Below are 24,252 nucleotides of genomic sequence, written 5' to 3' on the forward strand. Positions count from 1 at the left end.
AGACAAAGGCCACGCCTCAGGCAACCACGACTCCCCAGAATGCTTCGCGACCTCAGCCTGAGACTACAACTCCCACAACCGACTGCGGCCCCAGCTTGTCCGTGAAAGACCTCCAGCTTCCTGATTGTAATGACCAAGATTCCCGGCGGAGGACTGCGATTCCCAGAGACCTTCGCGGCCTGTGGAGCGTCCCAGACTACAGGCGGCCCGGGCAGCCCATGTGCTGTATCCCCAAAACGTTAAGAATACATGGTTCTGGGTGCCACCCCGTGAAAGCAGGAATGGCCTGCCACCATTAGCAGTGACCCTCCATCGACTTTCTGCTCTCGATCCCCAAATGTAACACATTTTTCAAACGGGACAGAGCAAGTATTCTAATTATAAGCTACAGATATGACGTGAGAACTGTGTTCCTTGTGTCGACACCGGCGGCTCAGAAGAGTAGCTGGTCTTTGAAGGGGTATTTGACACATGAGCAGAAAGGGCTGCTGTTCCACAACAGGACGGTGAGAAATATGAGTGGATTCAGGTGATCCACCTGGTTCCTTCTTGGGTCTTCCTTGCCCAAGTGTGATGGTAAATGGACAGATACAGCAGGATGGGGCTAAAAAGGGCATAGTGACCTGGGCTCAGGAATGAGGGTCCAGGTCATGCCACCAAAGCCAGCAGAAGTGGTAACTGTGGAGGAGAATCTGGGTTGGGTATTAGATGAGCCAATTGCAACAGTATGGGCTGTGGCTTGTCCTACCGATCTTCCTTTCCTTAGTCCCTCCTCAGAGACCTAATATTGGGAGAGTGGACATAAACAGGGCAAGGCACGGACTCTGTATTCAGAGGAATGCAGCGCCCAGATACATCTTCAAGGAAGGGCTGGCTGCCCAGCGGCAGTGAGTGGTCAGCCGACTGCCTGCTGTTGCCAGCGTCTGCAGAGCTGACCTCTGCTGAAGAGCTGCTTCACCTGAGATGGCTCCCTTCCCAAGGCAGCCAGCCTCAGGTAACTGAGCAACTTAAAAGTTGTAACAGCCTGACCACCTTGGCCCGATGAGCTATGCTTTCAACAGAACTTGTTTCAGAGTTCCAGACTAGCGTGGACGAGATTTCAACAACCAATGATGATTCTGACTTCTTGCTCTGATCAGTCAGTCCTCCCCTATTTATTCTCCCATCACTTCACAGCCATTGATCCTCAACAAACATCTCACACTGCAAACTTCATTTCGGCATCTGCTTCGAGAGAACCCAAATATGACACAGCCTGACTTACTCTGTTAGGAATATTTGAGTTCTAAGTAACAAACACAACTTGAAGCAGCTGAAGCAAACATGGGGTTTATTGGAAGGATGTTTGTGATATCTCACAGAAGAATCCAATGATCAAGGCGTGAACAAGGTAGAGGTGAACATGCACCGCAAAACAAGAACCAGATTCGGGGACTCAATCAGGACTGTTCTTGACTTTGCTTCCATAGCAGCTTCATTCTTCTCTCTGCAGACTATGCTTCTTCATGTGGAAGGACACATGCCACTAATAGCACCCACATTTATATATTAAAACTTCAGCTGCTAAAATTATATAGACAAACGAGACAGTCCCAGTTTTCCAGAATCTTTCTAATGGAAAAAAAAATAAAACATGCACTGAGGCCATTATTGTAGTGACAAATACATGTACAGGCTCATTTAAGTGGGATAGGCATTGACAAGAAAAAAGGGCATTTTAGCAGCCGTATATTTGCAAAAGCATGACAGTAGAAATTTCAAGGAACTGCAAGTAGTTCAAAGGCGGCGCCCACCCCCCCCCAAAAAATAAATGTATGTAGGAGGAAAGACGAAGTATTCAGAAATGATGACTAGGCATATGTTTTGTATAAAACTCCTCTGATACCATCAGTATATTACACTTTCTTAAGTCCACAATTAGCCACATAATATTTCAACACAGGCATAATCAAAATTGTGTCTTAAAATCACTACTCTGTATGAGTGTGAAACAGACTTAAATGAAGGTGGAAAAAATATGCATACAGCTGCAAGGGTATGGTTGAGTTAGCCAGTACCTAGGCCAAGACTAAGTACTGAACATGAGAGTTTGTTGGTACCATATTTGTAGACTAACGAGCCCACTGAAATTGACAGCCTGGGCATGTATTGCCAGAATAAATGAGGAAATAACTGAAGTCTCAAGTGTAGATATTACTCTATTCTGCTATTTAAAACGAACATTATCATATTAATCTGGTATTCTTTGGGTTCATTTTATCTCAAGAGATAACTGTCAGAAGATAGCAAGGCCCACAAAAGCTGAAGAGAAGGCATTCTTGGGAAAGGCCTCAAAATTCACGGACTGGACCTCCAAAAGACCCATTATTTACCAAAAGGAATACAACAGAAATTGTCCTCTGTAGAATTTTCTCCAGGACAGTGGAAAAACCTGGGTGGTGAGAGAGGAAAGGTGATGCTTCCTAAAATGAGTCTGCTTAAGTCTTCCACCTCAGTGTAACTCACTGTGCCCCACGGGTCTGTAAGTAAATCCGCTCGGACGCTGCCTTTCTTCTTGAGGTGGGGTTTGTGGTCAAAATCAATGAGGGGAACGTAGGGACACATTTTTTATAGTTTACTGAGGTAATATGAAAAACTGAAACTGAAAATATAATTTCAGAATCATAGCCCTCCCGTGAAACTTCAGGAGAGAGAGCTCTCAGTGAGTTCTACACGACATACCTGTGTCTCTGTGTCAGGTATTTCGATAAACTAGACCTCTGCTGTTGGCCTTCGCTATGACAACGTGCTGACCCTTACCAAATAGGAAAATTGCTCTTGGGTATGCAACCAATAGGCCAGTGCAGAAGTTCCATTATCTAGTGAAGTACGTACTAGGTTTAACTGCTTGAAGGAAGAGTTCTCTTCTAAAAGCTCAGAAACAAATTGCTAGGTTAATGGTTATAATATTCTCACTTTGGACACATATTTCTTATCACGAGGATCTGTATTAATTTACGCTCCCATCGCTAGCCTAAAGAGGGACGCTGCTTAATATTTAATAAAATAATCTAGAATTGGAGTAAGCAAGATTTGGAAAATTTCAGACAACAGACTCCAATTCAAGACCTAATAAAGCTCTAGGACTAGGGGAGAGACTCGTGATAGATGGAAAGGAAAAAAAATGGAGAAAAATCACAAAGTAAAACATCGCCCAATAACTAACTACCTGTTCGTTTACAAATGTCTACTTCCCCTATTTGGTACAATGACCTTCACGTATGAGGGAGAAAAGTAGGACATCCATAGATTTGAGTGTGAATAAAAATTTGGGTAATTGGATGCTTTTTAAATTACCATGAAAGACATAATTATCTGGCTGTTGAAATTCTGGTACAATGGTTTAGAAAATTACTCTCAATTGAAGTTTTCAACAATGATGCAAAGTAGAAGATTAAAGGAAAAAATGCTTCTAGAATCAAAGGTGCAATACACCACACTAATAAAAACAACCTGTGTATGAGAGAAGTCTTGATTTTTCCATGTTTGGAAACAAGGTCAATGTTGGGCTTTTCTGAATTTTACCCCCATCCAAAAAATTCTGTTGATTTGTCAAGTAACATTATAGAAAAGTCACTACAGAATTCTAACTAAGCTAAGGAATGGTCCATGCATCTTCAAAGGGTGCCATACTTACATCATGGTAAATTCTAAATGTGAAAGATGCAACTGGTAAAGAAAAGAGGAACACAAATATTTCAAATGATAAAAGAATGAAAACTTCATTTTCTAATACTTGTCTAGTTATTACAGAAATTTGGAGCAAGGCAAAATAGGCTTCCTTGAATACATCGAAAATATATCTTACCACAAAATTTTCTATATTTTACATTTTCAGAGCAGTGACTCTTAAGTAATTGCTTCCTCTAATTTTTACAAGATAGTTTATGAAACACCGAAAACTTACTAGCAGCACACAGAATCCATAGTTCACCATAGTAAGTCAGAACACAAGTTGTACTTGTTACACAGCACTTGATATGTATACTTGATAAATGGAAGCATCTCACTAAATGAGAAAGATTTAGCACAGCACTACTGCCATTTAGTTTGAATGCTGAGTAATACAGTTCACAAACCTTCCTTTTGCTCACTCGGTATATCATGAATTACTACTGCTATTCTGTGGTGCCTGCCTTTAAATACTTAACGGGGCTTCACATAAACTGTCTCTCAGACTCTGAGAATGCAGAAGACTTTATACAATGTTGACTTTTGTTTACTAAAGAAAAAGGTCAACAACATTAGACTCCTATATGTCAACAAACTATTAATAGGGGAAAAAAGAAATGTATTACTACTTGTTATTTAGCAACATGTGATATTAGTTAATGCTTGTGCAGTACCAACACGAGAAAACCCAGTGGCATGTGGTGTGTCCATCTCATTCTTTATCATAAGGAATTCCAAAATACAAAACACATTGTGGCAAAGGAGAGTAAGCCATAAATACCACTAAGAAATTTCTTATTGAGTTTCAGCAACTCAATTTATTCACATATATTTAAAACTTCATTCTTTCAAGTGAACATCTGTGAACCATTTAGAATTGGGTATTTTTGGTACCTATTTTTTTCAAAAGTATACAGCTTCCCTTTATAGCATTATCTCTAGGGGCACAGATTTCCAATGTCATTAAATCGTTAGGTTTATCCACAGTACGAGTTCTCCAAAACACAGTACGGTTGTATTATTAGTGAAGATTGTCCCATACTTAGTATTTTCATAGGACTTCATTCCTGAAGGCATTTTCTCATGTACGATAAGCTGTCACTTCTAAATGAAAACACTACCTCGACTGCCACGTTCATGGGCTTGCCTTGCTATACTGGACCAAGGTTTTTCCCCAGGGAGAATTTTCCAACAGCTAATGCGGTTTGACCTACAGGAGGCTGATATTCACAGTATTCCTCTTTGCTCCTAGTTGTTTATAAGGTTTGACTATGGTTTGAAATGTTTTTGAAATCCACTACATTTCATAGGCTCATTCTACTCCATAAATTCTGGTGTATAAATGTGTTAATCTGCTGAAAGCTTTCCCTACATAATCTCATTTAGAGTTCCTACCCTAAGAGTCCCAGACAGATAATGCAGTGTGACTATTATCTGAAAGACTTACCTGCATTTTCTGGAGTACAATGAGGTAGGATCTCTTGTCAAAGACTAATATTAACTCCATTTCTAGGATTTCTTTGCTATATGAGTTCTCTGATGATTAATGAGCTGTGACTTTTGGGAGAAGGCTTTCTCACATTCATGGCATTGATAAGGTTTCTCTCCTGTATGAATTCTCTGATGATTAACAAGCTGTGACTTCTGAGAGAAGGCCTTCCTACATTCACTGCATCCATAGGGTTTCTCTCCTGTATGTGTCCTCTGATGTGGTATGAGGTGTGATTTCCGAGAGAAGGCTTTGCCACACTCACTGCATTCAAAGGGCTTCTCTCCTGTATGTATCCTCTGATGATTGATGAGACTTGACTTCTCCCTAAAAGCTTTTCTACATTCACTGCATTCATAAGGTTTTTCTCCTGTATGAGTTCTCTGATGTCTAATTAGCTCTGACTTCTCAAAGAAAGCTTTCCTACAAAGACTGCACTCAAAGGGTTTCTCTCCTGTGTGAATTCTCTGGTGGGTATTGAGCTGTGATTTCTGCGAGAAGGCTTTTTCGCAATCCCTGCATTCATACGGTTTTTCTCCCGTGTGAGTTCTCTGATGAGTTGCAAGGCTTGACTTCTCTCCAAAGGCTTTCCCGCATTCAGTACATTCGTAAGGTTTCTCTCCTGTATGTGTCCTCTGGTGTGATATAAGATGTGACTTCTGACAAAAGGCCTTCCCACATTCAACGCACACATAAGGTTTTTCTCCTGTGTGAATTCTCTGATGATTAGTGAGGCTTAGTTTCTCACTGAAAGCTTTCCCACATGCACTGCATTCATAGGGTTTTTCTCCTGTATGAGTTCGCTGATGTCTGACAAGCTGGGATTTCCTGCTAAAGGCCTTCCCACATTTGCTGCATACGAAGGGTTTTTCCCCTGTGTGTGTCATCTGATGCGATATGAGATGTGACTTCTGGGAGAAGGCTTTCCCACACTGAACGCATCCATGAGGTTTCTCTCCCGTGTGGGTTCTCTGATGGTTAATGAGACTCGACCTCTCTCTGAACGCTTTCCGACATTCACTGCATTCATAGGGCTTCTCTCCAGTATGAATTGTCTGATGCCTGATGAGCTCTGATTTCTCAAAGAAGGCTTTTCTACAGTCACTACAGCCATAGGGTTTTGTTCCTGTGTGAGTCCTGTGATGTGTAACGAGTTGTGACTTCCTGCTAAAAGCTTTCCCACATTCTCTGCATTCAAAAGGTTTCTCTCCCGTGTGAATTCTCTGATGATTAATGAGATTTGACTTTTCACTAAAGGCCCTCCCACATACCTTGCATCCATAGGGTTTTTCTCCTGTGTGTGTCCTCCAATGTGATATAAGATGTGACTTCCTGGAGAAGGCTTTTCCACACTCACCACATTCATATGGTTTCTCTCCTGTATGTGTCCTCTGATGGGATGTGAGCTGTGACTTCTGGGAAAAGGCTTTTCCACAGTGGCTACAATCATAAGGTTTCTCTCCTGTGTGAGTTCTGTGATGTGTGATAAACTGTGACTTCTGGGGAAAAGTTTTGCCACATTTACCACAGCCATAGGCTATCTCTCTTATATGTCTGCTCTGATGTTTAATGAGACTTGATTTCTTACTAAAGCGTTTCCTACATTCGCTGCACTCATAAAGTTTCTCCCCTAAACGGGTTCTGTGATATATGATAATCTGTGACTTCTTATAGCTAACTTTATCATATTTATTACATTCATAGTATTTTAACCAAGCATCAGTTTCCTCGGGCTTAGAATGGAGAAACAATTTATCAAATACATTTAAGTCATCTGGTTCCGTTTTTCCATAATCTGCCTTTGGAATAAGTAAATCTAAATGATGTTTTAAAATTAATCCATCTACATCACCTTCATTGTTTGATTTCCTGAAAGGGACATAGTTTACGCTCAGATTGAAATTTTTTCCAAACACATCACATTCATGATCTTGTTTCATATTTTTAAGCTTCTCTTGATTATCGTGGTGCCACGTCATGTGAGCATTCACTTGCAAGACTTGTTCTATAAAGAAAAAAAACCCTGTGAATCCTTCTATGGTTGTGATCACTGAATAAAAACTAGAATATCTGAGGGGATGAATGCTTTTTAAGGCTTAGTTTCCTAGTCTGAGCTAAGTCCCTAGTATGTCTATACTCTAAGTATGAAAAATAAAATGCTGTATACAGGAGACACAGTAGATTAAGTTACCTTTGCTTGTTGTTAAATATAAGTTTAGAAAATGGAGAATGTGAAAAATTCATGAAAAGCAATGAGGAGTAAAGAAAGGATGGTGAAAGAAGCATTGATTCAATGTTCTGAGGAATTAATTTACTCAATACCTACCATGTACATACTATATTCCAGGTGGTATGTGAGGTACAAGAAGCCCCTACCATTATGAAACTTATGTTCTAATGGAAAAGATAATAAATATTTAAAAACACACAACTGTACTTTGTCAAAAGTACTACGAAGAAAATAACAGATCTGATAAATTGACTATCCATTTCAAGCTTGAAGAATGAGAATTACTTCATGTACTCTTCCCCATTCTCAAATTGTCTAAAATTTTTATTTAAACTCACAATCTTTCCCCCTATTTGCAAGTTCTGCATCTGCAGATTTAACGAACTGCAGGTCAAAAGTATTCAGAAAAAAATGTTACGCTGTTGCTGAGGTGTACTACAGAATCAGGCCTACGACAGGGCATCTACACTGAACACATACAGATCTTTTTTTGTCATTATTCTCTAAATACAGCATAACGACTATTTACATAGCATCTACATCACATTAGGTATTATAAGTAATCTGAGATCCTTTAAAGTTTACAAGAGGATATGCACAGGTTATATGCAAATACTATGGTGTTTCATACAAGGGACTTGAGCATCTTTACATTTTGGTACCTGAGGGATTCTGAAACCGATCCCCCAGGGATACTGATGGATGACTGTACATTTCCAACATTATTATCAAAAAAGCCACTTCATACAACACAAAGCACATCACTTTTCATCTAAACTGTTCAGAAACAAAAGTTTAAAACCCCTGTGGTTCTTTCACTGAAATTATCCCAAGACACAAGTTCCCATTCTTAAAACACTCTGACAGTTCTAGTGTCATTTATTACATTTATCCTCAAAACATAACCATATATTCCGGTGTTATAAATGTTCGGCAAAGGGCTTCCTTTTCGCTAACATTCCAGACTTGGAGTTTTCCCTCAGTTCATACTAAAAGGTACGAAAGACAAGAAGTAATGTGAAAAACTTTGTAAGAATTTAAGTGTCAATCACGGTCAATGCATTTGTGAAAACCCCACAACCAACTGCTGGCCATAAATACTCTGGAGGTAGAATGAATGAGACTTGATGACGAATTTGATATGGAGGGTATAAAGGAAAGCGAAGAATCAAGAATGACCCTTAGGTTTGGGGTTTGAGTAATTCAGTGGTTTATGGTGTTAATCACCGAGTTGTGAAGACTGGGTGAAAAGCGGTCTGGAGATTAAAATTGAGACTACATTATAGATATATTAATTTTAAGATGTACGTTACAGGTGTGCATAAAGTGGTAACAGGAAACGTGAGTACAAAATGGAGTTATTTGTCAATTAACCTTACAATTTTATATCACTTTAAATGTTAGATTATAAACTAAGTACACATTAGAAAATTTTATCTACCTTTTCCCAAGTTTTTGCTCAATTTTTTCCCATTAGAAAAAAGGGATTGCTTGGTATTTGGTAATCTGCGGTGTATCCCAACCTCAAATCTCTTACCCCAAATCTCTCCGCCACTTTTCTCTGCTGTAGGTTCTCTGTCTACACGCATGAATGAGGAAAGGCCCTGTGAGGACAAAGCCACAATGCCACAAAGCAGCTGTACACAAACAAGCCAGGAAGACAGCCCTTGTTAGAACCCAATCATGCTGGCACCTTGATCTTGAACCACCCAGTCTAAGTCATTTTGTTATAGCAGCCTGAGCAGACCGGTACGCTCTCTACCATAGCATCACCTGATTGATGTCTAGGGTAATACTTTCAGGGCCTGGACTCTGTTTTGGTCATTTACTATCTTGTTCATTTGTACCCTCCCACTAGAGAGTAAGCGCTGTACCGGCAGGGGATATATCTGCTCAGTGCTGTACCCACAGCACCCAGCGTGATACCTGAAAAGAAGAGAAATCAATATATGTTCAATTTTCTAGGAAATGCTAAAGCAGTCTGTGAAGAAAGGAGTAAACGCCAGGCCCGAGACTGCCATACACAAACAGGCCTGCTTGCAAGGCTGGCGCTTGGCTGGCATTTGGGGACAGGAGTGTCCCCACCTTTCCCTAACTGAAAAGCTGTTCCCTGCACCATGGCTGCGCCTGAGTAGTTCGGACGACGCTGAGCGCCGGCCTTCCTGCTGGGAGACTGAAACGCTGAGGCGTGCCAGGCAGAGGTGCCATGTGACCAGTCCCCAGGGAAACCCTGGGTGCCGAGTCTCTTAGGGGCTTCCCTGGGCAGAGACATCACACACTGCACTGCGTTTTCGTCGCTGGGGAGACTGAGCTGTGTGACTCTCATTGGGGAGAGAGCACAGGAAACCTGCAGATTCCTCCAGACTCTGAGCCTCGCCCTTTGTGATGCAGCTGTGTCCTTGTATGTCACTGTAAAGCCTAGTCGTAAGCACGACTCTTTCTAGTGACTCTCTGAACGTGCTGGTGGTCTTGAGGACCCCACCACAGTCCTTGTTTGTGTAACTAATTTTGACAACACTGCCCTACACTACAATGAAACATAAAGGCTCAATGCATTTAAACACAGAATAAAAAAAAACTAGATGCAGATGTTTCATTTTTTAAATAAGTTCTATGTTTCTAGAAGGCATTTTCTAGGCCTCCTATCTTTTAATCATTTTTAGTAGTCATTACAGTGGTGGGTCTCAAGTAATTAGGGGCATAAAAATCATTAGAGGTTTCTCAACTTACAAATTCCAGTCCTAAAATACCAAATTTAAAAACCACACGTGCACCACTTCACTGAATCGGCCTCTGGCAATGGATCCATCATGCTCATCGTTGGGAAAAAAAATCCCCAGGTAATCATGCAAACCTGGTTTGAAACACCTGTATTAAAACAATGGGCTTGTGGAGAGATTATTTATTGAATGACTATTATGTGTCCTATAACTGAAGACATTAAATTGTAAGCCCTGGTGTCTATGTGTGCAAGAAAGGGTCAGGGACCAAACGACTGAAAAATATGACATACTCTGTGGTCAAGTCTGGGTGGGAATTCGGCAAACAGTGCGAAAAATGCAGGCTGGAGCAGTCATGGAATGTTCCATAGATATGAGTGCACTGGAAGCAGGTTTGTGTAGGAAAGGTTAAGAGTTTCTAGATAAAGCATAGCACAATCGCAAGTTCAGATGCAGAGAATAAACATTACGTGTCTCAAAACACTCAGAAAGGTTTAAATAGAGCCGACTCCGAATTTTAGGGCAAACAGATAAACAGGCTACACGGGCTCACCCCATGGAGGCCTCTGAGGAAGAGATTGTGTCCTGCACCCGACGCCCCTGCTGCCTCGCCTACACGTCCGGAGGACACCTGCGGCTTGGGTGGATGGTCATCTCTCCACCTGAGAACCGTCTTGGGCTGCAAGCACATGCTCGGTCTGTGGGCAGGGATGCTGGGCATTCTGGAGCCAGTGTTCCTGGAGCAGTGCTCACCACTGAGGGCTGGGACTTACAGGATGGGAGCCGACTTCCTGGGTCCTCAGCGGGCTCCCAGCAGCACCAAGCACCCAGTGCCTATGGCAGCCAGCACCCGTCGGCACACCCTTCGCTGGCATTACTGCCCCCACCTCACTCCCCTCTCCCCCGCATCCCCAGTAAACTCTAGCACTTAGATAAGCGTCTCAGGGACCGCTTCGGAGGAAACGTGGAGTAGGTCAGGGTCACTCAGCAGATAACGAATAGGCCATTTAACTGATCGCAGTAGCGCTGGCTGCTTCAGGAACTAAAATGTGGTGGGGTGTCCCTTAGGTTACTCGTAAAAGGTTAGAATCTGGATCTATCTAGCAATTTGGGACATTCGAGACTGAGACATCATGGGATTCATTTTAAGCGGGAGTTGAGGAGGAAAAGCTTTAAAAAGACATTTCCCAAAGGGCAAAAACTTAAATCGTATGAGAGAATAGTAGAAAGAGGTCACTCAAGATACTCCGTGCCGTCGGCCTACAGAGAAAGCGCAGCAGGAGCTGATTTCCAAAGGGAGGAAAAGGGCAGGCGGGGAGCAACGACGACTCTGTTTTCCGAGACAGTGAGATGCGACTTTCGCGGGTCGCTTCTCTGGGCACCAGATACACCCAGAAGGAGGGGAAAGAATTCCTGAACGTACGAGCAGAGGTGTCTTTGACCACAGGGGAAGGGAGGACATTAAACACGTCAGGGGCAGAACACTGAAGAAGTCAAAGCCCCAGATGTGACACACAAGGACTGTCATGGCTCACACGACCTGGAAATATTTCACCCGAAGCTACGAGCAAAGCAGCAACATGAAAAGGTGATTCACTTGAACAGCGCATGTCAAAGGTTTAGGGATTGTGAAAGGAGCTCTCCAGAGCGTATTTCGGCGATGTCAACCCACGCATGGCCTGGCTAAGAGTACACCCTACCTTCTCTGACCGGCCCGGTTCTCACGCACTCACCGAGAGAGGCTGACCTTGGAACTGCTCCGTCTCCTACCCAGGGCTCTTCTCCTTGTTCCAACTTGAAGATGATATCAGGTTTCACAACTTCGTACCCTGTTCAAGGGAAGTCACAAAGGCCTTGGGCTTGAGGACCTCTGCAGGGTGGCCAAGGTTTAGCATCTGAGCTGACCCAGTTAAACTATCTACCTGTGTATCAGCAGAGTAAATAGTTCTCAACGAAATGGCAATTATCCCCTCAGTGGCTAAGAGGGTCTAAAAATCTTGGACTTCTGCAATTTAAGTCCCAAACCATTAACACTTCAGAGGCTCTGGAGCCAGGCTGCCTGGGTTCCAATCCAGGCTCTTTCGTTTACCAGCTGTCAGTCCTTGGGAAAGGTACTCAACCTCTCTTTGCTTCGATGTCATTAGAAAGCAAAGGGGAGTAATTGTACCTGTCCCACAGGACAGCTCTGACGATTAAACGAGTCGACGTATGAGCACGTGGAATATTAAGTTACGCGCATTTGGCGCTACCACTGCCCCATTACTGTGCGTTTCCGAGGCTGCACAATGAAACTGGGACTTCGTTACTGGAAGGTGAGATCCAAATACTTTCCCTGGTGTCACACAGTCCCAAAAAACTGACCTCCTAAATTTAGGTCCAAAATCATTAAGTTTCAGAAGTCCCAAGAGTTCTCAGCAACTAAAAAAGGAAAAGCAAGGTATCGGGCACAATACGAGGTCCTCTGGGAAGCTTTTCTTACCCAGTGACACTAGGGTGCCATAGTTCTCCAACATGACATCCTTGTATAAGTCCTTCTGATAGGGGTCCAGGAGTTGCCATTCCTTCTGAGTGAAGTCCACAGATAAATCTTCAAATGAGATTGACTCCTGTAAAAGCACAACCCTAGTGAATCTGAAGCAGTTATCACTACGTGACACAGAAAAAGGGGCTGGAGCTGGAGCACCTGAATCTTATCATCGCGAGCTACAGCGAACGCCACTGTGCCCCGCCTTCCTAAGATGCATCTTCCACTCCTCCGTCTATACCATACACCAGAACTGGACCACGTGACTTTAAATCTTCTGAAGCACCAACAAAATAATTACTAAGCCTCAAATGCGGCACTAGAAGTGGTAGCAAAATTAAAATAAAACAATATCCTAAAAAAATCCTCAGTGCTGTGGAAGGCTGCGAACACGTGCACCTGTAAGTGAAGTACGCTGTACACCAGCTAGGACAGAGGTGCAGGGAGGGCGCGGCGTGGAGCGCAGCGGGAGAGCATCGTGCCACCTGAGTGTGGCGTTAGCCTCTGCGGAAGAGGCACAGCTCGAGAGGAGTTTTAGGAAATCAGTGTTTCCCACAAAAACGGGGGTGCAAAGACATTCTAGGAGACAGCAGCTCTGACGTGGGACCCAAAAACCTCTGAGGTTGAGGAAATACAAACAGTCCAGTGAGACAAGATCGCAGTGTGCGTGGTGATCGGGCTAAAGGCCACACTGGGAGTCAGGCAAGAAAGATTTCACAGGATGGGAGTGATGGAACCAAATTTAGGTTTTGAAAGGTTTCTGGATTTTAGATCAAGATGGCTTTCTGTCCCCAAGTCTCCCGAAATGACAAGAAAACACAAACACTCTCTTAAAAACCCAGAGCAACAGCAGAAAATAAGAAACCTGACCCTAAGCAGCACTCCACACTCTGAGAGGAGACTGTGAACAGTCGACAAAGTATCCATATTTGGCAACTGAGAGAAAAAGACTTAGAAATAGACAGAGCTTAGGACACTGTAGACAATACCAAGTCCATGTCATAGGAGTCCCACAGAGAGAAAAGAAAGAGCATGGTGGGAAAAAAGTGTCAAGAATCTTTTGGCTGAATGCTCCCCAATTATGGCCAAAGTATAAGCCTACAGCTTCAAAAAGCTCAGTAAGCCCCTAAACTGGATAAACATAAAGAAATCCAAGATCGAATTCATCAGAATAAAACTATTACAAAATAAAGACAAAGAAAGAAGTCATACTACTTATAGGGAACCAAGTGACACAAATGACTGCAAATTTCCTATTAAAAAGCATAGAGGCCAGAAGGAAGAACATTTTAAAAGTGCCGAAAGGTAAATCCAGAATTCCGTAGCCAGGAGTAACTGCGAGATAAAGACACTTTCTGATGAGGAAATCCAAGAGAATTCAAGGGCAGCAGACCTGCTCTAAAGGAATTACTAGAGGGAGCGCTCCAGACAGAAATGACACCAGAAAGCAACTCAGAAAACCGAGAATGAGAAAAGAACAGAAATGGCAAATATCTGGGCAAATATATACACTATTCTTCTTCTAAGTTCTTTAAAGTATGATTGATGGTAAAAAGCGAACAATCACAATCTTTCGTAATGCGGTTTTCAACACATGTAGGTGAAATATATGAGACAACTAAAATATAAAGAGACCTAAATAGGTAAGGTTTCTACATTCCTTCTGAAGTGGCAAAATTAAATTAAAAATGTTTACACTTCAAACGACATGATTAGAAAATTAAATGACAAGCCACAGCTAGAGAATATTATTTGCAAATCATATCTGTGATAAAGAACATGACCCAGAACTTACAAAAATACCTCTTTGAACTCAATAATACAAACAACCCAATTAAAAAACAGGCAGAATTCTACATTTTATCAAGATATGAGGATGGTTAACAAGCACACGAACTGATGACCAACATAATTAGTTATTAAGGAAATGCAAATTTCCTTAATGCAAAACGAAAAATGCAAAAACCACAACGAGCAAGCTATCACCTGACTCACTAGATTGACTGTAATCAAATGACAAGCACTGCCCAAACATCATGCAGGCCACAGGCACTCTGAAGGCCCAGACATCAGAGCACATCTTTGCCCACCCGTGGGAAACTGTTACTACTGCCACAAGGCAGAAATACCCAGACCCCAGGAATCCAAGAGTGACTGGAGCTGATGTACTGGACATACAGATCCTTCTGGAAAGTTGCCCAGCTACAGATTTTTCAGCACAGAGTGGGGACTGCCTTCCACTGTGAAATATCTTATTGGTGTAGCAAGAACCAAAACATATGTGTAAGAACATTCTGTAGTTGACCCTGCAGAGAAAACAATGCAGCTTAAATCCACTGATGTTTCATTTACAAATATGGTGTTAGTAGATGAGACATACATACAAACCATATCCTCGGGACCCGGAAAAAGTGCTTTTGACCCAAGAAACCATAACCACTGTGAAAAGAGTCAGTCTCAGTAGTTATTTGGAAGGACTGATGGCAAGTATGACATGGTCAAATGCTAATAAAGGCCGAGAAGCAATGGAGTGAGTGATACATAAATCAAACACTGAGACTGAAGAACTGACAGCTTTGGCAGAGGGAGCCCAAGGACATGGACACAGACGCACTTGTAGAGGAACAATGACACCCAGGACTCTGGTTTCTACTTGCTGGCAAATATACTTGTTATTTAAAAAATATGATTATATTTTAGGTAGCATTTTTAAAAATAAGCTGAAGGGCTATGTGACTTCTGATCAAAGCAGAGGTGCAGAACTTCTAAATAAAAGGGATCGCCCAAATCAAAAAAAAAAAAAAAAAAAAAAAAAAAGACAATAACGAGCGTTGGGAAGGATGTGAAGAAACTGGAACTTCATACTGGTAGGAATATAAAACAGATAAGATGCTATCTATGGAACTGTGGCAGTTTATTGTAAAGTTAAATATAATTTTACCGTACGAGCCAGCAACGAAACACTAAGTATGTATCCAAGAGGAGTGAAAATATAAATTATACAAAAACTTGTACCTGCTTGTTCATATCACTATTACTTATAACCACCAAACAGTGTAAATAACCCAAATGTCCATCAGGTGACAAATGAGTAAAGTGATCTATCCATACAATGATACTACTCAACAATAAAAAGAATGAATGGTGACGATGCTGACACATGGGTGGACCTCGGAAGTTATGCTAACTGAAATCAGCTTTCTGCTAACAGCATAACCTTGGTAACAAGACCCAATAAGGATATTGCAAGAAAGGAAAAGCAAAGGCCACGAGAACATCGATGTGAAATTCCTGAATGATGTTACTGAAGTGTACTGAGCAAAACATAATGAAGACGATATCGTGAGACTAAGCGGGGGTTTATCCCAGAAATTCAAGGTTAGATTACCATTTTTAAAAACTCAAATGATATTCACTACCTTAATTGTTTAAAAAAATATAAATAATCACCTCAAAAGATGCAGAGAAAGCATGTCTGCAAATGAAAGAATGTTCATCACGGGAACTACAAATAACAGAAAAATCTAATGGTTTTAAAAAGCATGTTAAAATTTTTAAAAAATAACGGCGGGATTTCATAAGGAACATAAAAATATGAAAAAGAATGAGCACATAAAAAAAGAATATACCAAATTTTTTAACATTTTTTAATTATAAAAAACCTTGGCAAAAATAGAAATTTAGTAAAATTTCCTTTTACTAAAAAAGGGTACTACTGATATTTTTGTGAATATGGAATATTAATCAAATCTAAAGAAAAACTATTAGAATTAATAAGTGGGCTTAAGAAGTCCCTGGCTACAAAGTCCATATGTAAAAATCTACTATGTCTCATGTTTTGGCACAAAAAAATTTACTAAATAAATTTCAAGATACTATCTGCAGAAATGGATAACTGCAGGTCTGGGGCAGAACATTACAAACGGATCCTCGAGATACCTCGCTGAACTATAAACTATTAAGCAAGTTTTCCAGTTAATAACCAAAGAAAAAATGATAGAAAAAGATATTATTTTGCATTCCCTAGTGAAGCAATCCATCTAGGCAATGATCACCTACCGCGGCTAGCACGACAAAACGAGACAAGCAGACAGCGCCTCCTGAAAGAGCATACCACAGCCTTCGAAGCGCTCATGCCAAAACTCAAACTTGAATCTGATCGTCTCTAGATCACATCTGTTCAACGGACTTTCTGTGGTGACAGACATATTCTTTATCTGTACTAATTCGTGGCTGTCCAATGGCTACTGAGCACTTGAAATGAGGCTGGGGTGACGGAGGGATCTGATTAGTTTACATTTAAGCATTTTATACGTAGCCAGTGGCTTCCGTATGGGACAGCACAGCTCTAAATCTATCAATATACAGGAACACAGGTGACAGAACATATTAACACATTCTGGGATGCAATCAGCAAAACCCAGACCGTGGGAAACTCTACAGAACAAATGACCTGGCTTTTTCAACAAATAATATGGCTAAAAATACAAGAAGAGCCAAGAGATGAAGAGACTTAAGAGACAGATCAACCAATAGTATTGTATGACTGTTATTTAGACTCTAATTCAAACAAACTGCAGTTTCTGAATTCTGAGACAACCTGAAATTTAAACACTGACTGGATTTGGCGGTATTAAGAGGCTCCCTTAAAGAGGAGGCTGTAACTGTGATGATCTCACAAGATGTTAAGTGAGAGAGACAAACCCAAAGTGAAAACACACAAACGAGTATATACGACCAAACACAAAACCAAACGGCACCTTTTCAGGATGAATATTTAGTAGTGAAGCTATAAAGCAAGAAAATGCCTACAAAAGTCAGGATCCTGGTTCCCTGTCAGGAGAAAAAAAGCTGTGACCAGAGAGGGCACATGAGGTTTCCTTTGTCAGGAGGAAGAAGCTGTGACAGGAGAGGGCACGTGAAGGGTTTTGACGGGGCTGGAAATGCTCTATTTCTTGACCTGAGTGACAGTTTCATGGGTATTCAATTGATAATTCATTAAGCTGTACTTTTACCTTCTATGTACTTTGCACGTGATTCTGCTTCACAATTAAAAAAGTAAATAAAGTAAGTAATTATGGCCGCTAAGTTCTGCTTTGGCATTTCCCCCTTGGGTCACACTCTGTAGAAAACGATGAAAAATGGTCATAAGACCTACGTATTTATTATGTTTCTCTTAAGGACACTACCCACTATATCATTTATTCAAAGACTTCATCAAGGAATGACCAAGAAACATTTGTTTTCCACAAAAAATAGGCTTTTTTTTTTTTTTTGGATAATGCAATTCATATAAATGTTCGTATTTATTTATTACAAACTGCCAAAAATTGGAGAACCAAGTTTGCAGGTCAAATTCACTGACTACACAGGACACTGTGTCTTATAAAAACTCAAGCCTTAGAATGTCCCAAGGCTCTATAGTTAATATATCACTGCTCCAATTCTGTCCCAGTGTGGATCTTCTCTTCTGGAGCTATTTTTCCCTGATTTCTCAACTATATGTTTCTTTTTCACTGGAAGACTTGTACACTCCTCTAATCTCCTGGAAAAATGATAAGGAAGAAACAATCGACTCACCTGTAACATGGTCATTTTCTGTTCCTTGTGCAAGGTGATTAGCAAGTCTGATCTTCCTATCCTGTCTCTTCTGCTTCTGCTGGTGTGAACTCGTGGCCGGATCTTTTACACCGAGAATGAGTTCCCGACTCTCTTATCTCACACAGGATCTGTGGACTTAGCGATAAATGCTCTTCAATTGGTATAGTCACAATGCACCTAAAATCTTTTCTCCTCCTGCTAGAAACCAGGAATTCATGACCATCTAAAGCCAGAACGTGTTATGTATACAACTGAAATGGAACTATTAGGACAGAACCAGTACACAGTGTAAAAGAACAGCAGAGGTCTATGTCTCTGCAAACATAAAATACCAGAAATAAAGTGATTCTGAGATCCAGTCAATGTTCACTGTGGACAGTGAAGTACAAGTAACTTTAACAGATGCTGAGAAGTACAAGACAACTCGATTTTAAACAGATGGAATTTTGGAAAGCTTATGTGATTTTTAATAAAACAGATTTGAGTTTCAATCAACCTTTTTTCTTTACTAGCTATGTGACTTTGGGCGAAAACAAACTTCATTTCTCTGAGCCTTAGTTTCCTATTATAATCTATAGCCTTCCTAATTAATATGTCAGTTCTCTCAATTTCTGAAGTGTGTTAAAATCCTTCTAACAGATTGGTCAGCTTTTCCTTGCAAATATGCTGGTTTGGATTATGTGTTCAAGGCTATGTTGTTTGCTGCATAGAGGTTATATATTTCTGGAGGATGACTCTTTAATCATTATGTAACGACACTCCATATCTCAAATAATGCTCCCTTCCTGCCTTCTAAGCCTCCATTTGTTTACTTGCTAAAATGGTGAGGATAAAGTAGACCTCTGGGTCACTTAACAGTAGGATGCTAAGAAATCAATGAGATATTAAAAGGAAAGTTCCTTAAAATAACAATAGCGAACATGAGTGCTTTTTAAAATTGTTGTTTACTCGAGTTTTTTATATACGTAAGACAAAATACTATGCACTTTATAATTTAACCCTTACAGATGACCCAATAAGGCATTTAACATAACCTCCATTTTACAGAAAGAAAACTGGGTCTTAGTGACTTAAAGTATGCCCATGATTGACAGTTATTAAGAAGCAGTACTAGAATGTTATTTCTCTTTCTTGCTATTTTCGAAGCATTTACTATCAAAATCATAATGTTGTTTGTATGTATTTGTTGTATTGTATGTATTTATGTACACACATACAATGTATACTGAAATTAGCTTATTTCTCATCTGTAAAAACACAAATGAAGAACGGCCTGCTCACTCCTATATCACACTAAAAAGCGGCACTTAAAAAAACAAGTTCTTCCCTTTCCTGCCTTTCTGTGATACAAATTTCAGTGCCAACTCTGAAACACAAACTGAGGTTTCTCATAGTTTATAAGTTATTCCTTTATATCTTAAATTGTGAAAATATATACATCTTAGAAGAGCATCTGGCACACATCAGCACAAATATTAGCCATAATTTTTACTACAAAAGTAAAATTTGATAGGGAAACTTAGAAATGTATACAACTAAATAAGAAGCAACTATTATCTCTGATATCACTGCACCACAGATAACCAAACTATTTGGGTGGTTTTAACAAAAAATTAAGTATATAGTACATTTAAAAACTGTTTTTTTCACACTTATGGAAAGACATTCTTTCCAGGTTAACAAATATAGTTCTATAATATCGACAGCTTTCTTATCTGAAACGATAAAAAGATAAAAAATCTAGTCATAAAAGACACATAAAATATTTAAGAATATACTTGACAGGAAATACATAAGATCCATATAAAATAAACTAAACACACCAATGAAGACTACAATTTGGTCTTGTTCTAGGACAGAAAGACTCCATGCAGTAATTTACCCCAAAAATGATTTATACCTTTAGTCAACTCCAATCATAATCTCAGAAAGTTTTCCTTCAACAAGCAGTTATAAAGTTTATCTGGAAGAAAAAATGTGCAGGAACAGCTTGGACTCTTTTGGAAATACAAAATAATGAGTGTAAACAAGTCCATATAATATTAACATATCTTATAAAATTATAATAATCAAAAAAGTATTTGACACTTGCTCCAGAAGATATACAGGTGAATAAAACATTACGGTCCAAAGATGTAAGAGTTTTAGCACACAATAAAATGTGGCATTTCAAAGCCATGAGTAAAACTGGATTACTTAATGAGTAAAAGAGATAACATCTGAAAAAAAAAAAAGCTAAGTTATCTATTACAGCAAACTACTTCTTGATTAGAATATAAAATAATGGAAACCACGACAATGCCTGAAGAAAACATGGGTGAATGTTTGGGCAATTTGGGGGAAATTTTCCCTACACATGGTACAAAGGCAAAGCCATAAAAAAATTTTTTAGGTCAGTAAAATTTAACAATTAAAAAATGTAAAATCTGTGCAGTTGCAAAAATCACACACACACACACACACACACCCCCCAAACGAGGAAAATATACCCAAAACAAACGTTATTTCTCTGCATTATGCTTTCACTTCACGTAATAGTCTGGCATTGTAATGAATAAAACTATGTTTATCATTCCGATCATTTCCTTAAACACACAGCCAAATTCACAATGTGGTTTTTAAATTTTCTTTGTAATTTTGAACTTGGGGAAGTTCAGTTGGGTTTCAGTGAGAACTTACAAAGAGTGGAAAGACTTATGTCAAGATTAGGTCGACTTATCGCCGAGAATACACGACACTGACACTTTCAGGAAAACGGTGCAATAAGCCATCAGAATGGCAGTTTTAAAATATTTCTGATAACATTTAAGATTGTTACTCAGAACACTGCAGACTCAACCCCGTTCTGCTTTAATTTAAAAACGGTTTCTGAAAGCCTGGAGAGGTGCTTCTGGTGTCATGGTCACGACTGGTCCGTTCTGGCCGCAGAAGCCCATTTGTGCTGCCAAACAACTGTCAGTGGCCAGGTGGCACCGCAGCCGCAGCCCTGCCTGGGTCTGACTTCCGGAACGTCGGCCACCAAAGCGTGCCCTGGTCACAACGAAAGAAGGCACTGTGCATGCTACTCAACAAAAGGTGCGTGAACTTAAAAAAATAGAAAATGTTTTTGAAAGTTGCCCTTGAAGGAGAAGTCACCCACTGAACTCTTTCGTCTTTGGCTCTCACACGTCCCCTCATCAAACGGAAGCCTAAGCCCTTCGCTGTACGATTTGGCCCATTTTACTTTTGTTTTGGCCCATTTTACTTTCGGTATTTATTACCTTGCAGGTTCTTGGATCACACTGCACTTCCCCTGTGACAGCCCTCACATTTGTCTTCAGAAGGAAGGTGCAACCTTCATCATCGTCCCACAGTGCCACTCAGCATCAAGTTCTGAAGGAATTTCAGAAAAATAATAAATAACGTTTATGCTTACTGCGTCATGGCTCCTACTCCACACTGTCTACTACATTCAGCACGCAGGCTCAGCTGCTTCCCCACATGGATGGCACACCTAGGAAGTGGCAGATGTGGGCCACTGGCCCCATGCAGTCCACCCCAAAGCCTGTGACTACAGCTCCTCAGCAACAGCAGATGGAGAGCTGGTCCAGAGTCCCTGTTTACACTCCCAGTACAGGCACGATACAGTCCCCTGTCCAGAAAAGGTGGCACCGGCGCAGACTAAGATAAAAAGACAAAGAGAAATTCTCACGGGCCAACTGAAAATCTCCCGAGGTAAGTTTAAACTCCCCACTTGGGGCATTCGTGGTATACTGTACTGGTTTTCAGGAGCATATGCAGCATATTCCCAATTTTGTTTCTTAAAAAAATATTTATTGGCTAAAACCGATGTACCAAAATGTTAGCCGTGACTACCTCCTGTTACAGGATAATTACTTTTATTTGAATCTGTTTATCATGATGCTCCGAATTAACTACACTGAACATATTTTTAGTTTATAACAGAAAAAAGTACATATGTTTTAATATTAATCTGAAAACCAAGAAAACGGGCAAGCACAGCAGTTTCAGTCTCGCACTACATGTCTGAAACAAAGTAAACAACGAACAATAATTATAATAAATAAAATGAAGTTTGTTTTATTGACGGCAAAAAGCATCAAAACTACGGCGGGAAAAATCGTTTCTCTCCCGCTCCCTCATTTTCGGATGAAAAACGCGAGACCTGTAAATTGTGTGTGGTCTGTCCAAAGTGGCAGAGGTGGATCAAAATGACCAATGTCATCCCTGCCACACCAACTATTGTCAAAAGTTGTTTTGGTTTGAGGGTTGGGGTTCGTTTGCTTGTTTTGTTTTTTTAGGAGAGAAGCCCTTTAAAAAACTACCGATAAAAGGAGAACTGAGCTGGGTGAGTCAGGTTGGAGGGGGACAACAGGCCCAGCAATCCAGGCGCCCTCACCACCGGCCTCCGCTGGGTCTGCGCAGACACTCACACGACAAACCCTTTGTGTTCAGCCATAGGGTCCCAGGCCTTCCACTGGACCTGACCTGGGCTCGCAACCGAAGACATCCAGAGAGGCCGCGTGCGGCAGGCACCGTCTTTTAAAAATCGATCTAAAAGGAAACGTCCCAGAAAGGTAAAAACCCGGGGTAGCAAGGAGGAAGCCGCCGGTGAGAGGGCCGGCGGCCCCGGGGAGCCGGCGCGCAGACACCCCCAGCCCGCCGCGTCCGCGCGCGCCTCCGCCGCCGCTCCGTCCCGACACTCGGAGTCCCGTTGGTGCCAGCAGCGCCCACACGCCCCCAAAGAACACGTGACCCGGGCGCCCCGGCTTCTGGGCCGACCTCAGCTCCGCGCCGTGCGGCCCCTGGTTCCCCACGTCGCCCCACGCTCCGACCAAGGCTCCATCGGTGCTCGCCGCACCCCAAGCACGGGAACCCCCGGGCTTCTCCGTCCACCCAAGCGCCGAAGCCTCCAGACCTAGACCTGCAGCCCAACACGAACCGCAGTGTCTTCCCCCACCGGCTCCCCACACGCCCCAGCCGCCGGCTCGATATCAACCCCAGTCCCCGAACCCGCGAAAAATCGACACGGACCGCCAGGCCGCGGACCTCCGAGGCGCGGGACCCGGAACCACGTGACCCGGCCGCCGCCCCGCCCCCGGCCAGCGCAGCGCCGCGGCCCGCCGGCCTCGGTGAGACCCCGGTGGGCCCACGGGATCCGGACACGGCCGGAGCGCTGCTGGGGGGGGCGGCCCGCGGACACGCGCACACTCGCCTCTCGCGTGACAGCGCAGGACAAAGACAAAAGGCACAACCCGAAAGCGTCGTGGCCTTAGGAGTGCGCGTGCGCGAGAGGAAGACGCCCTCGAACTACACTTCCCAAAAGGCTCCGCGGCTCGTCGGCGTCCCGGCGTCCCAGGAACGCTGGTCGCCTAGAGACGCGGAGACGACCGCCCACCCCGCAGCTAGTTTCCTGAGTCCACTTTTGGGAGGAACGTGGAGGATTAGGATTTTAAAAGACTAGGACTTAAAATCAAAATATAGGTTAAAAGAAAAGACAATTGGCTTAAGAATTCAATTGATGAATACAGAAAAAGTTGAATACATTCATGGAATGATTTAAGGAAAACAGGAATTAACGGAAAAAGGTAAAGCTGATCCATAATTCAAGTGCTGTGGAGGCAAATTATCAGTAAGTATACTTATAAAAAGGAGAGAGAAGGGTAGGATGAAAAAAGAGACTAACCATAGAAAACGGGAAACAACGAGAATCCTCTCTGTGGTAATAAATTTGAAATTCTTTGTGACACAAATAGATGAATCAAATTTGACCCAGGAGAAAACCTAATCATGGATAAAAATGAAGACAAGAGATTCTCTGCCGAAAAGCATCAATCATCGAGGTTCTGGTGAATTCTTTCAAACATCCAGTGATCAGAAAAGTCTTATATTTAAATAGTTCCGGAGGAATTAGAAGAAGGAACTTTATTAAATGGACACCCAAATGGACAAATGTATATTTTGAAAAGGAAGCTTA

The 24,252-nt window shown here is 41.6% G+C and overlaps 1 protein-coding gene across 17 annotated transcripts; it reads right to left on the bottom strand.

Moving 5' to 3' along the window:
• Positions 1 to 1,313: 1,313 nt before the first annotated feature.
• On the bottom strand, positions 1,314 to 23,466 carry ZNF84 (zinc finger protein 84). 17 transcript variants are annotated; one of them, XM_039879143.1, is made up of 9 exons: positions 23,310 to 23,463; positions 22,709 to 22,829; positions 21,769 to 21,935; positions 21,536 to 21,647; positions 20,176 to 20,238; positions 18,255 to 18,410; positions 12,630 to 12,756; positions 11,884 to 11,979; positions 1,314 to 7,205 (listed from the first exon to the last, which is right to left on the bottom strand). In XM_039879143.1, the coding sequence occupies exons 6-9, from the start codon at positions 18,267 to 18,269 to the stop codon at positions 5,221 to 5,223; spliced, it is 2,223 nt and encodes a 740-aa protein (XP_039735077.1). In that variant the 5' UTR covers positions 18,270 to 18,410; positions 20,176 to 20,238; positions 21,536 to 21,647; positions 21,769 to 21,935; positions 22,709 to 22,829; positions 23,310 to 23,463; the 3' UTR covers positions 1,314 to 5,220. The 17 variants fall into 17 exon arrangements, with proteins under 17 accessions (XP_039735077.1, XP_039735068.1, XP_039735070.1 ...); XM_039879134.1 differs by lacking the exon at positions 21,769 to 21,935; XM_039879136.1 differs by lacking the exon at positions 21,769 to 21,935 and having other exon boundaries at positions 18,255 to 18,470.
• Between the last annotated feature and the right edge of the window lie 786 nt (positions 23,467 to 24,252).

This window comes from Pteropus medius, unplaced genomic scaffold, assembly GCF_902729225.1.
Source record: "Pteropus medius unplaced genomic scaffold, Ma_sr-lr_union100, whole genome shotgun sequence".
NCBI lineage: Eukaryota > Metazoa > Chordata > Mammalia > Chiroptera > Pteropodidae > Pteropus > Pteropus medius.